The 16,581-nt window shown below is 42.5% G+C and overlaps 1 protein-coding gene across 4 annotated transcripts in view; it reads right to left on the reverse strand.

Moving 5' to 3' along the window:
- Positions 1-1,007: 1,007 nt before the first annotated feature.
- Positions 1,008-16,581, reverse strand: part of KIF13B (kinesin family member 13B) — a 214,879-nt gene continuing 199,305 nt past the window's right edge. For 3 of the 4 annotated variants that reach the window (XM_074991473.1, XM_074991472.1, XM_074991474.1), the window contains 3 exons: positions 11,276-11,554; positions 10,528-11,095; positions 1,008-6,659 (listed from right to left, as the gene is read on the reverse strand). In XM_074991473.1, the coding sequence (XP_074847574.1) occupies positions 6,370-6,659; positions 10,528-11,095; positions 11,276-11,554 (1,137 nt within the window). In that variant the 3' untranslated portion in view covers positions 1,008-6,369. Of the gene's footprint in view, positions 6,660-10,527; positions 11,555-16,581 lie in introns of all 4 variants that reach the window. The other variant, XM_074991471.1, reaches the window with a different exon arrangement.

Here is a 16,581-nt window from a genome sequence, read left to right on the forward strand (position 1 = left end):
AAGAGAAGATTAAAAGAATGGGTTTGTTTAGTTTGGAAAAAAGAAGGCTGAGAGGGGACACGATAGCAGCTTTCAAGTACCTAAAAGGGTGTTACACAGGAAGAAGAAAAATTACTCTCCTTGGCCTCTGAGAATAGGACAAGAAGCAATGGGCTTAAATTGCAGCAAGGGAGGTTTAGGTTGGATATTAGGAAAACACTGCAAATTGTCATGGTGGTTAAAATACTCGAATAAATTGCCTAGGTGGTTGTAGAATCTCCCTCACTGGAGATATTTAAGAACAGGTTAGAACAGGGGTGATACACAGATGGTGCGTGGTATTGGACAGCGGAGTGGACTGGATGTTGCCAGACAAAAGAGTACCAGATTAGAGAGAGGTTCAACCTGCGCACACATCTACACAAGCCTTTTTTTTTTCTTTTAAGTTTTATAGTTTTCATACTTGATGGTATTTACAAATAAAGCAGAGATCTCAGATCTGGGGAAAGTGTTTATTTAGCTACTGCAAGTTGCATAGCATGTACGATACAGTATGACAATCATTTAGTATTGTATAACAAAATTAAACACTTTACAGTTCATTACAAAGTATCTTTGGATTTTAGCTCATTTAAAGTATATTGATCAACACTTAATCCATGGTTGAAACAGCCACTCTGTATATACAGACACACTGCATTTACAAAAATCAACAAAGACAAATTTCAAAAGGCTCTCCCAAGACATTTCAAATGTTAGTGTTGGTAATAAAGCAAAAGGTACTTCGACTTTAACAGGCCCACCCTGGTTTGCACCAGTCAGCTACCGGCACATGCCCTGGGTATGACAGAAGGAGAGGAATGAAACAGGACTGATGCCAGAATGTCTTCGGCCACCCTTGAAGTGTAGCAGTAGCCCACTAATTCACAACTCGTTATTGCTGGGATTATGACGTATGTGTTAACCTGTGAACAGCCAGGAGCAGGAAGGGGTGTCAGACAGTGTATTTTATTCCAGAAAACAGCCCCCCTTCAAAGGATAAGAAAAAAATGATAGGCACATGTCTGTAAAATGAACTTTCCCTACCAATGGATATTTATAGTATTTTTTTCTAGGTAGCCCCCGCTTCCTCTGCAGTGTGTGGACCAAGAGCTAGATTTGGGATATTTCAACAGCTGTCAATGGAGCCCACCCAGAATAGGATGGGAATCGAGAGCAACTTTCATCACAAGCCCTAGGCTGAAAGAGAAAGTTGGCACTTGTGAAAGGTGAGTTGTTTAAACTCAGCTGCCTCTCCCCTCACTCCGACTGTCTCCATACCCCAGTTTACCTCAGGATATCTTCCTCCAACTGTTCAATATGACGGCTGCAGGGAGGACTCTTACAGATGCCTATGATAGACTTAGCCATACCTGCAGGAGCCTTGTTACGTTGGTCAGGGGCCTGACCCTTGTTTGACACAGCTATGCAGGCAAAGGCTTTAGTGTGGGTGCCACTCTTACTTTGCTTGGGGAGGAACTGGAATAAGATAGACTGGCAGAGGTGCGGGGTAAGGTGTGTCCATCCTAGGAGCACCTTGCCCACACAGCAGCAGACTGGTATGACTCTTCAGGCCAAGAGGAGGTTGCAGCTGTGCACCAGTGGGAGCTAGTGCATGGCTGGGATGTCAGAAACCCACCTGGTGGGCAATGTTGGATGATCCCACTCCAGACTCAACACCAGAACCTCTCCAGGGTTTTGCGGCCTGCAAAGGAAGCAGCTGCTAAAAGCAGACACAGTGATTCCACAAGGGAGAAATTAGGAGTGGTTAGTTGCTAGTTTTAGAGTCACCCCCAAAGTGCAGAAGGAAGTTGTATGTGTCACTGGCTCCAATCAGCTTACATTTAATCAGTCAGTAATGATATCTGAGGTTATCTTTGGTGGGGTGCTTGGGTTTGAACACGGTGGATAGAGTCAAAACGCACAGAGTGGGAGAGGCAGTTTAGAGAACAAAGATGAATAAGAAAAAAAAACATACTGGAGCAAGACACATCTGTGATCACAGCAGATCAAGCTGTTTGCACCCTATCATGTGAATCACCTACACATGTACTCTGAACAGTCATTTTAAATCATTGAAAAATTACTCACAGCTACTTCAGACCAATATAAGACTAGTCTCCTCTCTGCCCCCATGGGATTGGGTAAAGACTGGCCCAAGAATAAGGCACTATTTAAATACATATTTTTGTGCAAAGAACTAACAGTACAAGTGTAATGGCAACATAAATTCCCACGGAAGCTTCTTCCAGCCCCAATGAAACCATCACCAAAAATGTTTTATTTCATATCAATTTCCTTGTTTGCTATGCAATAACCCGGGCTGGATTCTTGACTCGCACATAACCCAAAAGACAAAGGTGTAGAACATTGTGAAGTCAGTGACTGAGTGCATTTGTTCCCGATGAGCAGAATGTATAGAACGGGACACAGCCCCCTTCTGAGTCACTGGCAAATTCTATCTGCTACTAAGGATGCTGTGGCTATATTGTTATACACCAACTTCTCTTCATTTACATCTCAACTAGTAGAATAATGAATGTGAATCAAGGTGCTCAAGAATCCAAAGGTATTTTAGCAAGGAAAAGGTCAAGATGCTAAGGGAGAGCTGGGCACTTTTGATATCTTAACTTTGTTTTAAAAACTCAAAGATCCTTATGGCTGACCTAGTACAAAACCACATTTCAACCGCATAAAACACTGTACCATGTGCAAATAAAAGGATTAATCTAGTGATTACCACACATTACACAATTGCACTTTCTATTCGCTTTGAAACCCTAGATATACATGCCTTACCATTCCTAGAAACACAATCATTCAAAACAGAATTATTGGATTTTTTTAAAAAAAAAAAACTTATATGTAGCAGATACATAACACAAATATTTGCTATAGATGGTTAATACAGGAGCCATACCCTTTTCCCAGGTAAAGTGCAAGAAAATCTCGCAAAAAGTGTGCATCTACTTATTGATGCAAGCAGCCTCAAATACTGAACTGTTCCAGCACAATTTAATATGGGTTTTTTTTATGGTGGTCATGAATTTTAAGGGTATGCTTGGCCAACGTGAGGCTAGAGAGAGCAATGACTTCGAACTCCTTTGAGTAAAAAAAGGTCTGGATTCACCACAGGAGAGTTAGGAGTCCACATTCAGACAGTCTGCTTGAGGAATGGCAACAGGAGGAGGAGAACGGGAATTTGGGAGCTGCTGGAAAGAGCCTCTCCTTGATATTTCTTTGAAGAGTTTGACTGGAGTGGAATTGAAAAGTTCAAACTTCACTGTGGTGAAGTTATAGTAAATAAAGAGATAAGATAGGTCTGTCTATATCTGAAAAAGTCTACAGGGGAAATCCTGGCTCCCGTGAAGTCAATGGATGTTTTACTGTTGACCTCCAGGGAGCCAGGATTTCCTGCCAACCACCTACTGAAGTCAGAGTTCCGTCACTAAAACACATCTTCCTTGTTCAACATGGACTGCCGCAGAGAGCTCCTGGTACATTCTTAACTGGTGTAAGGCCTTGTCCAGAATAGGCTTGAATATGTGCCAGCAACAGCGATGCTTAAAGCACTATATGCCAGAACATGGTGCACATTGCTACCAAATTATGCTATCATGTCACCTTCCTGATATTCTGTAGCAGGGCTTGAGAACATAATTAGGAAAAAATACCCGGCTTGTACAGGAAACCAGGCCAAAGCTCCAGCGGGTGGCAGAATTCCTGCTTTAGATCCTGATTGTTCAAACACTTGTCTCTGAGTACAGTTACTCACAAGCTGCAGTGTTGACACAATCAGAATCACAATGTGAAGATGGCCAAAAAGGAACACATACTAGATACATAAGGACTATTAATCCATCTCCCCTTTGCTTGGTCCCCAAATACTAGTGAAAGCATTGCCTCAAATCTGCATAGATCAATTATTTATAACATCAAATCTTCACTCAGACTGACCAAGCCAGTTCACATATGATTGTGCCATGGGATGGCAGGGGGAGAGGCTTGCATGAGGATTAAGGAAAAACACAACTCTACTGTTCATAACACTGTATGAGCCAAAGGGACAATAACAAGGACAAGCGAGGATTTTCTCAAATTCAATACATGAAATGGCGAGACGAATACAAGCGAAGTGAAGAGGATGCTTCGCATTAATCAGCCTTCTGTCCCCCATATTGGGAGAACAAAAGTGAAGCTCTCTGGGAAAAGTATTTCAGAGAAGATTTATAATGCCAGGAACTATTATGAAAGGTTACTGACTTAATACTAAGCAGTGTATCTTACTGCATAGTATTATAAAACTGCTTAATAAACTGCTGTTGTTGCAGGAGGAGTGTTTATGAAAAAAACAGTTATTCCCAAAATCAGATACAGGATTTAGCTTTCGTGGTCTTTGTTACTACTTTCCCCATACATTTAGGCTAGAAAGGAGAGAGAGAAAAAAAGCCTTTCACGCCAGGCTAGTGGATGGCAAACCCCTCTCCTCCAATCTGTATTGCAGCTTTCTGCAGGGCAAGACGTACATTTAGGAAAAGATTACAAACCTGCTTGTACATTTAAATTACTTTATGAAAATTTTAAAAACAGCAGATCTACACAGTGCTGATAGGAATGTACTAAGGCTCGGCAGAATTTAGAAGGCTGTATTCCAAGCCGTTCCAAATTTCATTCCAATTACTGATTAGTTTCTATTTTAATTTTTTTTCCGCCTGCATAAATAGATATTAATTACAGTCAATCAGCATAATTATCTCCTTCACTAAGCGTCCCTCCCTCCTTTAAAGTTTACTTTGATGACAATGTATCTTTTTCCCTTGGATACCTTAAGCAGATGGCTCGGGCACTTACACACATCTGTTCAGCATGGACAGAAGCTGGATATGTATTAAGTTTTAACCATTAATTTAGCATCCTTAACGTTCCTTAGGTAGATCATAAACATCTATTGCACAAAATTTAGTCCCTCAATGTCTACTAAACAAGGTATAAGCACAGCAGGATATACTGCACAATTAAGTCTTATTTTTTTCTTTACATTAGTTAGAAAAGATCTATCTATACCATAGGACATTAAAAACTAGTGACTGTCAAAGATAAAATCAAGTTTAAAAAGAACAAAAGCCAGCCCAATTCTCTTACCCTGTTGAAAAACGTTACTTTTGAGGAAGAACGTGTAACAGTTCGAATTAAGTGATTTTAGGAGCAATCTCAGAAGGGTTTGCTGGCTAGGCAGGAGCCCTTCAAAGGGGAGGGCTAGTCAGTAAGGCGCTGAACAGAGCACGTCTGTGCAATGGCAGGCAGTGGGCAATTGGGAAGCACAACTATTTAATCATTTTTAAAACAATAAATAAAAATAAATACAGATGGATCATTCTGAATGTGAACAACAAGCCTTCACTTTACAAAATCTGGTAAAATGCAAACACCAGGGAAGGCTGTGCATGGTTTCCACAGATCTCTGTGCAACCATGTCACCAACAGGCAGTACAGACAGAGGTGGCGAAAACCGTTAGCAATACTGTAGCGCTTTAGAGAACGCCGATATCTTTTCAAATATCCGAAAGACAAACCAGATAACATTGAGAGTGATATTCCGCAGTGTCTCCACGGAGCAAAGGACAGGAGAACGGATTCCATGTCCTATTAAAATAATCCACTAACTAGATTATACTGTTATTAAAAATAAAATTTGGATATATCTTTAAAAAACAGGGATCAAAAGCCACTGATAGGGTGGAATCTTATGGATTTCAAGAAGAGTAGGAAGACACAGAATTATTCTTCAAGATAGGCACTTGTTTCAGGTCACGCTTTCAAGCTGATATTTGTTCTGTTTCCTTCTCAGCCTTCTTTGTGACTATATTCACTTCTCACTTTTGTCAGATACAGACACAGTTCTTCCATAAGAATGGAGCACTGCATGCTGAATTTTGATGTTTATAGAACTGCCCAACAATACGCAAGGTAGTATAGACCTTGTGGGCTGGGAAATCGGTTCAGCTACTTTTTGCAGCTGCTGGAAACGCATGCAATACGCGAAACAACTTTTCTGCCCATTCACACTGTGAATAACTTAAAAGCAGCACCATTAAATTGCCCCTCCCACAACATGCGTTATTTGCAGTAAGCCACACAAGGAAGTGTCCCAATTTGTCAGGAGACTAAGCACATAGACCCACCACCATGACAAGGCAAAGATTGAACAGATCAGCACGGAAAGTGTAGAAAAACCCCTCCTTTAGTGTTGGCCAGAAATAAAAGTGTACCAGGTTGGTTTAATGTTGCAAGCACATCACTGACAGCTTCACAAGCTATTTGCAAACCAGGTGGTGGGTTTATAAGCTTCTTTCAGTTTGCCCAAGACTTCCTGTTCTCCACATTCTTCTGGATCTTCTCGGGTCGGAGAGCAGACCCCTCCATTTTGGCTAGGGCCGTCAGTGATGACAAGTTGGAGGCAGAGCCTGAGAAATTGTTGTGCCGCCGGTTCTCGGGTGTAGTTCCCCCTTGTAACCTCAGTCCTGTGCTCCGCCGTCTGGCTGCTCCAGTGGCTTTCTTCACTCTGTTTGGCTTCACAAGGAGCCCGTAGCCTGGGTTGCATTTGAAGTACTGTTTTCCCCCAATGGAGCCGTCGTTCTTACCTGTAACAAGAAAAAGAAGCTACAAAAGGAATTTCATCCTTGTATATGTATTGACTTATGACTACCTCTAACCCAACAGCATCACTGGAGTCATATGTGTGTCATTGGAGCAGTGATCAGAAAGGGTTCCATAAAGTGACCTTCAGTCCACGGCACACCAAACAGAACTGAATTACAAGTAAAGCTGCCATTCAGTCATGGATATTTTTAGCAAATGTCATGGACAGGTCAGGGGCAGTAAACGAAATTTTACCATTGGCCTACGAGGAGAGGATGTGGGATTTAGGCTCATTTAATTTGCAGAAGGGAGGAATGAGGGGTGATTTGATAGCAGCCTTCAACTTCCTGAAGCGGGATTCTAAAGAGGATGGAGATAGCCTGGTCTCAGTAGTGACAGATGGCAGAACAAAGAGCAGTGGTCTCAAGTTACAGAGCAGGAGGTCTAGGTTGGATATTAGAAAAACTATGTGGTGAAGCACTGGAATGTGTTATCTAGCAAGGAGGTGGAATCTCCATCACTAGGGATTTTTAAGTCCCATCTTGACAAAGTCCTGGCTGGGATGACTTAGTTTGGGTTGGTGCTGCTTTGGGCAGGGGGCTATGATTAGCCTTTTTCTCTGCTCCACTATCTACTGAAAGGAACCGTTTAAATATAGGCAAGATGTTTAAATATTCTGTGCAGCAACACAAGCATAATCCAGTGACAACTAAAACACTTGAGGAAGTAGAAAAAAACTCTATATTATGGCCTGTTTTCAGGCTCAGTGACAGACCGAAGTACAAAGGGAGCTGTTGATACCATGTCTTAACACCGCTAAACATCAGGCTATTTGATTGTACTTATTTATTTAAAATTTTTACCCCAACTCTCTGTTTCAACTATTCAAGGTGACACACATTTTTTATAAAATATAAAGATTTAAAAATACAAAACTCCAAAAGGACATAAAACCTACCGAAACATTTCAAAAGAAGGATCACACACACAAACTCAAACACCAAGAAAAGCACAAGTATAAAGGGTCAGTTTAACCTGGCGCTGAAACGATGTTAATGTTGGTGCCCTGCGAATATCCCGGGGAAAAGAATGCCACTGCCTGGGAGCAAAAGCTGAGAAGGCCCTGATCCATGTCGATATTAATCTTATCTCCCTAATTGGGGGAAACAGTGAGCAGAGCCTCCCGAAGTGACTTCAATCCCCAGGTGGGTTCATATGGGAAAGATGTCCTTTAAATACCATGTACCAAACCCACGTAGGGCTTTGCTGGTCCCATAGTCACCCTGTTCGTTGCCAATATCCATTGCATAATACCTTGCAATCCTGCCCCACAATCACTGTTATCTTTGCAAACCAATAGGTTTCATTTGCCTAGCACTCTCCTGGATGATCAGACGCATCTGTACTTAGCACATGGTTCATCCATTGTCTTGACAGTTTTCCCTCACTCTAAGCATTCCCATGCCAGATCACTTGGCCACTGGTGGGTATCTGTGCTGTAATCACATGAAGTGGAAAATACAGCATTCTGCTCAATCCAGTTACTGTGACAATACATAAACATCTGTCTCCATTCCTTAAGTAACATTTTAAAAAACTTGAGGTGAATCTACGTTAGCAATAAACGACACTCCAACAGATGGGTGACATGAGATGAAAATTTCCCCTGATATAGGGGCAGGGCAACCAAAACAATGCTTTTACCTGACAGTCAGGCAGAGACTCACTAAGAAATTAATCAGGAGCAAGGGAAACCAGTTAACCCCCTAGCATTTGGTATTAAAGCTACAAAAAAGAGGCTTATAACCTGGGACACATGGACTCTCATTGGTGAGAGGACAGCAACTCAGATAGCAGCCAGAACTACAGGCTGGTCTCTGGGACTTCTAAGCTGTGTATGTCTTTTCTGTAACTTAAGCCAAAAATGCTTTACAGAGTTTAGCTTTTACCAAGCATAAATCCAGGTATGTTAAGACAAATATTTCATTTGAAATAGTCTCTTTAATAAGCATTGTTTTATTGGAAGATCTCCTGTGTGCCTTGGGAGATGAGCAAGAGTAGTGTCACACAGTTTAGTCTCATGGGAAAAAGACATCAAGGCAAGCACATGGAGGGGGAAGTTCTAGAACCTAGATACCCCACGAATTGCGGTCAAAGGCATGGTCAGGGTCCACAGTTCCAAGACTGGCAAATGGATAATTGGCAAGGAGAGTTCAAACAGTACAGAGGTGGCGGCCTACTGATAACACCAGTTTTGCACATTTATTTGTATGTTTGCAAGCTATAAAAAGAGAGCACCCATGTAGTATCAGAGGAGCCCTTAATAACATTTAACAAAAGCTACACTGAACACGAATGGCTCTATCTCCCAGATCATGTTAACCCCATGACAATAAATTGATCCCTCACAGTAACTACATGGACTAGATCAGCATCAGCCACCCTAGCCAACGTCCATCTCCTCTTGGACAAAGGCGAAAAGGTACACCCTGCAACCTGGGCTGCTATGGACCTGAGGGCCCTAGCGTAGAATGTTTTGCCTACCAATCCCTTATCTCATAACTTTATCTACTTTTTATGCAGACCACTCAGGCTGTGGCCACCATTTCTTTCTTCACATCCTCAACACACTGAAAACAGTTTGAGACCTACACATGTTAACAGGTCTCCAAAAGGAACAAGAGAAGCTTGCACCATGTGTATCATCTCTGGAGGCTTGACACTGCCACTCCTTTATGATCACCACTTGTACAGATTGGAAATTGAACAATCCATTAAACCAGGGATGTCCAACAAGTGGCCTGCGGGTTACAATCTGGCCCACGGAGCCATTTAATCTGGCCCACAGGGCTGGCTGCTGCAGTGGCACCAGCTTCCATGGGGCTGACTGCCACAATGCCCCAGCGGCTGGGGCATGGAGCCACCACTGGCCCCAAGGGCAGAGCCTCAGCTGGGGCACAGGGCTGGTGGCATAGCAGTTTGGGGCTGTGAGAGGGGTTAAGCCTGGGGGTGGGCAGGGGAGAGTTTGGGTTGCAGGGGGGTTTAAGCCAGGGGTGGTGCTGGTTTGGGGCTATTTTGTGTTCGGGCCCCTGGAACACAAATTGCCATATGGCCCCCAATAAAAAAAGGTTGGACACCCCTGCATTACATCAGCTAGATCCAGGATGTCCAACCAGTTCTGAAGCAGGAACTACTTGAGTGGCTACTGCTATAGCAAACTAGCCACATTTTTCTGAAAATATATTTATTGTTCAAGCCAACTAGCCAGACAAGCATGTTGGATGCCACGGATCTTGGTTGTTCTGTGGTGACTGAAGTGGGTGCTTTTGCAGTCCCATTTTAAAGAGCTTGGGAGGGATTATCCAGCTGTTTAATGTACATCTCTTCTGTTTAGTTTGAATTTTCCTTTGCTCATTTGCATTCCATGACTCTCATTGCACCCAGTATGGGCCTCCCTAGACAATTCCTCTTTCCTTGTGGTTTATACACTCGTATACTTGTTTGTTAACACTAGGCTTTGCAGGCGAAGGTGAGGATTAGCAGCTGAAATGATTCATCGGGGCACAAGAAACCAATGAAATGACTGAGAAGAGGGGACTATGTGGTCAGGGCAGAGACAGTAGACATCGATGGAGACACTCTGGGCAGATACACGTTACTTAGGGACAGACAGGGAGATTCCAGTAATCAAAGGGAGACTTTTTTTTTTTTTGGGAAGGGTAACAGCTAACCTCTAAACTACATAGCCTAAAACACTGTCCCTGATCCAGTCCTCCCAGTCACTGTATGTTAACTCCCTGTTATGGCTGGGTATCAGAAGCTGTTTAGCATTTATTACATTGCAACCTGAAGACAGAACGTGTATCTTACCTGAAGGCAAATCCAGTTCCACGCCAACCCATGTTCCCTCTTGAAAGTCAGTTGGTCCAACATATCTAATTGTACCAGTCTTATTTGTGCCAACAGTGACATATTCTCCCTCTTTTAGCCATTCTGGGATTTCACTAGTATCTTCAGAATCTGAAGTCCCTTCCAGTTTTTCATCTGCTATCTCTGCATCACTATAGTTCAACCTTTGCGCAGTCCCCTGGTTCTTTTCTCTCTCTCTCTCTTCCACTGTGTGTGAAGATCCCCCAGGCTCTCCCCCCAGCATGCATGTGAAAGACTTGAGCTCAGATGTCCTGACTTTTTGGATTTTGAATGGCGAGACTGTAGCACTGGGCTGGGACAAGGGGTCAGACTGAAGTTGTGGTTTGGAAGCTCTCGCTTCTGAGGTGGTGGTGGGCCTTGTCTGGTCCTTTTTCTTGGCAACTGGGCCCCCTGACTCCCCAGTTGTGGAAGCTATTAGCTGTCTGGTCAACAGCTCCTTCTTTGTGACAGAGGTAGAAATGTGGCCTTTTGCATCCATAGCTATTGAGGCATCATTTTGTTCTTCACTCTGTGTCAGAGGGGAGACAAAGGACTTTGACGTTAGCTGATCATTACTGTTCACGCTGCTGCTGCCCTTAGGGCTCACATGGGCAGCAAGGTCAGCTGGAGACAGATTATCTCTCAGAACAGCAGGATAGCTCTCTGAAGCACTGCTTGTCTGCACTGAAATGTGAGTAGCAGAAGTTACCTGAACAGCTGAGGTGGATGGAGAGATGGGACTCACTGCAGACATTTGACCACCTGTCTGAACAACCACGTCAGTCCCTGCTGTGAGAGCTTCCGAAAGGGTCGCTGTTGAGACACTGTGAGAAAAGTAACCACTCGAGGCTTCACTCAGGGGACTTGGAGGCCCCTCCTGGGAGTCCTGCGCCTGAACATCTGCAGTACGCTGCTGTGGAGGCACTTCGGGCATCTTTTCTTGGTTCTTTTCCGCTCCTGTAGCTTCTCTTCCCCCTTCTTGGCTAATCTGAAAAGATGACAAGAATGGGGTTATGGTATTCAAAACATCTGGGGGCGATAGTTCCAGAAGGGTGCATGTCAACACTATCTGAACCTCAGATTCATAGAAATTCCGGCATGTTTGCAGAGTTGGACAGGTGTTTGTTGATTGATGGTCAGTTTTGCAAACCGGGTGGGATTATCAGAGCATTTCTTCCATTAATTAAAAAATAGTGTCCAGTGAAAGAAATATGTTCCCCAATATTTACTGAAAGATTATTTATGTCACAGGAATGGTCATTTGCCTTTTGAACGGCAGGATTTATTTGAAATGTGAAACAGCCATGATCTATAAGTCTCTTACAGTTATTGGTCTTAACTCAGGATGGATAAATCATGCATTTCTAAGTAAACTGCCATCTATCTCCCCCTTTCCAAATGCCATTCCCCCTCAATACTGCCACCATCACACACTTTCAGAGTATGGAATTAACTGCACCACCTAGATTAACAGCCCATTTTAGTGATGTATTTCTTGGCTGTAAAGTTTACTATATATGATGGATCAATATATTTTTGCCAGCAAATGTACTCTAAAAGATTAGGATGTGTTTAAATCTTTTTTTTTTTGTGGGGGGTGGGGAGTATTGTGCTGGGATATAAGGAAAGAAAAGTGGTACAAAATCTATTGCTAAATCACAGGTGTATATTTTTGTTTTCTGGTTCACTGGATTGGAAAGTTTCCTTGAGTTTTCAGAGTTAGAAAGAGACAGCAGGTGACATAGTATCTTTGATTAAACCATCATCTTTTGGTGAGACACAAGTTCTAGAGCCAACAGGGTCCTCTTCAGATCTGGGCGTGGTGCCCACAGCACCACAACAAAATACTGTTCAATGTAAGTATTAAAGACATGTTGCAAGAGCCCTTTCAAGGGAGACCAGTCCATTTACACCTCTGCAGTCATATGACAAAAAGAGAGGAAATTGGATTACAGATTTTTTCTAACTGCCTACAAATACAGTGACTCTGTTCAGTCCATGATTAAAACTAGCAAGCAGAAAAATGAATTTAAGCTCCCAGGCTCATCTTTTGAAACCCATGCACAGATTTTCTTTGAGGATAAGGACAGAGAGGTCAGATATGGAGTGACTGTTCTGTGAAAGAAGTATTCACCACAAGCGATGTATTGCTTTTGCCTTTTATCATTTTCCTATGGAAAGTTCACTCAACAGCACAGTGGTTGATTGGACTCACCCACAGAGTTGCTTTTGGGGCATTTAATGCACTGCACAAGGTATATAACATGCTGTGATGGGGCATGTCAAGATGTGCTGTGAGGGGGAATTCCAACAAAAAGAAGAGCAATTCATGAGCCATATACTGACTGAATATAACAGAACAAAGAAGCAGTCATGTAGCACTTTAAAGACTAACAAAATAATTTATTAGGTGATGAGCTTTAACAGGGGAGACCCACTTCTTCAGATCTGGAGACAGATATCTCCAGATCTGAGGAAGTGGATCTGCCCCCACAAAAGCTCATCACCTAATAAATTACTTTTTTAGTCTTTAAAGAGCTATACGATTGCTTGTCTGTTTTGTTAGACTACACACTAACATGGCTACCTCTCTGTTACTATGAACATAACAGGTAGCTTTCAAGGAGCAAATTAAGTTACTGCAAGCAACAATTTTTTAAAAATTCCTTTCATAATCTACAGACTTATTACACTGTCTCATCCACCTTCCTGTCAGGATAGGTTACTTCTTTTCAAGATATTTTCTAGTGCTTTGTCCAACCTAGTTTCAACTATCCCAAGTGATGGGCCTTTCACTCTCCCTTGCACAAGACTGTACTACAGGAAAGGTAAGTAGCACCTAGAGAAAATAGAATTTCATTGAATTATTGGGGCTTCAGAATCAAAGGCAAGACTTCTATTGCTGAGTGAAATGTACTACAGGTTGAACTACTTTAGTCAGGCACTCTCACCATCATCCTGATCAATATCATCAACCATGGGCTCAGCGCCCACTGGTGTCTGATTCGTCTCTCACTATTTCCTTCTGTCTTTCCCTGTGCACTGCGGAGTGGCTTAATTTCTATAGACTAGCTCCGCACCAATCTACGATAACATCTACCCGTTCCCTGTGGGGTCTGCCTCTCCTTTTTGAACCGTCCATTACGCCAAATACCAGAGTGTTGATTTTTCATTTGTTGTTCATTCTGCAAATATGCCCGAATAGCTGTAACTTACACTGTATAACCTTCTGCAATAGGTTCTCTTTTGGCTGTATCTTCCTATAAAATTCCTCATTGGTGACCTTCTGCATCTATCCTATTTTCAGGATCTTACCTCTCAAATGTCAATATTCTTCTCTTGGAATCTTTCGTTATCACCCATGTCTCTCAGCCATACAACATGCTGCTGAATATACATGTTTTCAAGATGCTCAGCTTCATTCCTAAGCTCATCACTTTGCTTTTCCAGATCTTACTCACCACCTTCAAACTCGTTCTTGCTTTTGCTATTCTAGTTGCTATTTCCTTCTTACAGTCAAGATCATACGTTAAGGTGCTCCCTAGATAGGTGAACTTCTCTACATTCTGTTGTTCAATCCCACCTACACTGATCTTCCTTCCTATCTCCTTATCTCCAAATGACATTGCTTTTGTTTTATCGATGTTCATAATCAGTCTGGACCACTTCCCTTCCTCATTTAGCACCTGCACTGATTTTGCTCGCTTCTCCTCATCTTCCTCAATGACAATGATATTATCCACGAACCTCAAGTTGTTAATTCTTTTCCCATGCAGATATCCCTTCTACTGTTTCCTTGATCTTGTCCATCACTCTCTCTCTAGATGAGTGATGAAGATGCTCGGAGATATCGGATCTCCTTGTCTTGTACCTCTACTCGTTCTAAATGAGCTTCCCAACTCCCTACATGTTCTCACTGCTGCCTTCGCATTGCCATTGATATCCTTCAACAACCATATCAGTCAGCTATGCACTCCGTATGACACAAATACCACCGGAGTCACTTTTTCACCTATACTGTCAAATGCTTTCTGAAAGTCTATGAAGCAAGCGTATATGTTCTTGGTCTTTCATCAAGCTTTTTCCGTTATCAATCTTAGTGCCAATATCTGCTGTATGGTACTTCTATCTTTCCTGAACCCTGCTTGCTCATCTGCTAGATGTTCTTCTGTGATCTTAGCCTCTGAATCAGTATCATCAACAGCACCTTGCCTAGATAATTCATTAGGGCAACTGTTCTGTAGTTGTTGCACTCCAATGTACTTCCTTTCTTGTGTGTTGTCACTAGCACAGATCTTGTCCATTCCTTAGTGCTTTCCCTTCTTTCCATGCTATATTACATAGTTGGCATATTTTCCAAATCATGCTTTTTCTGCCATATTTGATCATCTCTCCCATGATCTTATCATTTCCAGGGCTCTAGTTATTCTTTAGCCGTTTTACTGCTCTTTCTACTTCCTCCTTCGAAATATCGGTCTCGCTCCTCGATGTTCAGTGGAGATCTCTCTTTCAGTTCTTCTATCAGTCTCTCTGACACACTCGGGTCCAACTGTGCTTTGTACAAATGGGTGCAATATCTCTTCCACGGCTGCACAATCTTCTCCTTGTTCATGAGCATCTCATTGTTCTCATAGTTCATTGCCATCTGCTTCAGCTGCCCTTTTCTATTAATATTCCTAATCGCCTCATACACCTTCCTGCCATAACACTTCTCTGTATCTTCACACTGCTCCTCTAACCATTTAGCCTTTCCGGCCGCTTTTCTTACCTCATTGCATTTCACCCTATACTGATGTTCTGCCCTCTTGGAAACATCCCTTCTAATCTTCAAAGTTCTCTTCTTTTGGACCAACTTCAGTGTTTCCTGCATAATCCACTTCTTATTGATCTTCTCTTCTCCTGGAACAGTGTGCTCAATTGACTCTTCTATCGCCATGGTTATCCCTACGACTCTCTTATCTAGGTCATTCTCTGTGCCTGCACTCCTAATCTTCTCTTCAAGCGCTGCTCTGTATGCATTCCCTATTTCTTCCTCACCTAGCCTCACCACCTCTCTTCTCTCCTTAAACTGTGTCTTACATTTTCTTCTGAGTTGCATCATGATGTTTGCGATCGCAAGACTGTGGTCCAAGTCTATATCTGCTCCTTGGAAAATTCAGCACTGTTTTACTGATGTTACTCATCATCATCTTATCAAAATCATCTCTCTCACTTTCTTGGACTTCCCGTCATTTGAGCGCAATGTCCACTTCCTACAGTACTTTTGCTGGAATCTCATGTTGCAGATCACCATCTCGTGCTCTGCAGCAAACTCTAGTAGTTTCTCACCTTGTTTGTTTCTTTCTCTGTATCCAAAACTTCCCATGACTCTCCCCCAACCTCCTTTATCTGTTCTGACCTTCACATTCCAATTTCCTCCAAAGATCAACACTTCTCTCTTCAGTATCTCCTCCAGCATCTTTGTCAAGTCTTTACAGAATAGCTCAATCTCTTCCTCCGTACTGTTTGACATGGGTGCATACACCTGAATGACCAAGGCGTTGAATGGTTTTCCTTCAAATCTCGCTACTATCATTCCTGCATTCACCAGTTTGCATCCTAATAATGCTCCTCTAGATCTTTTGCTAAGAAGGAATCTGACTCCTGACTCATGCTTTGTTTTGTTACCTGACCAAATGACTTTGCAACCACACACCTCTCCCAATGCTGTCCAGTGCATTTCCACCAGTCCAAGTATATCGCATTGGCATCTATCCATCTCCTTCCGAAAAAAGCTCTAATATTCCAGTCACCCACAGTGTTTGGACATTCCATGTTCCAACTGACAGCATATGCATTTGTTGTAATTTTCTTTCAGTAGCTAACTTATTAACCCAACCCCAATTGCTTGATGAGTGTTGCGGACTTTGTTTATCTGGGTGACGTCCGAGCCGGCATCTTTTATCATTTAGTCATACTGGCATCAGATTTCATTTGTATTGTTGTTTCACGGTCAGTGCATCGTCACTCATCTGA

Source organism: Carettochelys insculpta, chromosome 3 (genome assembly GCF_033958435.1).
Source record: "Carettochelys insculpta isolate YL-2023 chromosome 3, ASM3395843v1, whole genome shotgun sequence".
Taxonomy (NCBI): domain Eukaryota; kingdom Metazoa; phylum Chordata; order Testudines; family Carettochelyidae; genus Carettochelys; species Carettochelys insculpta.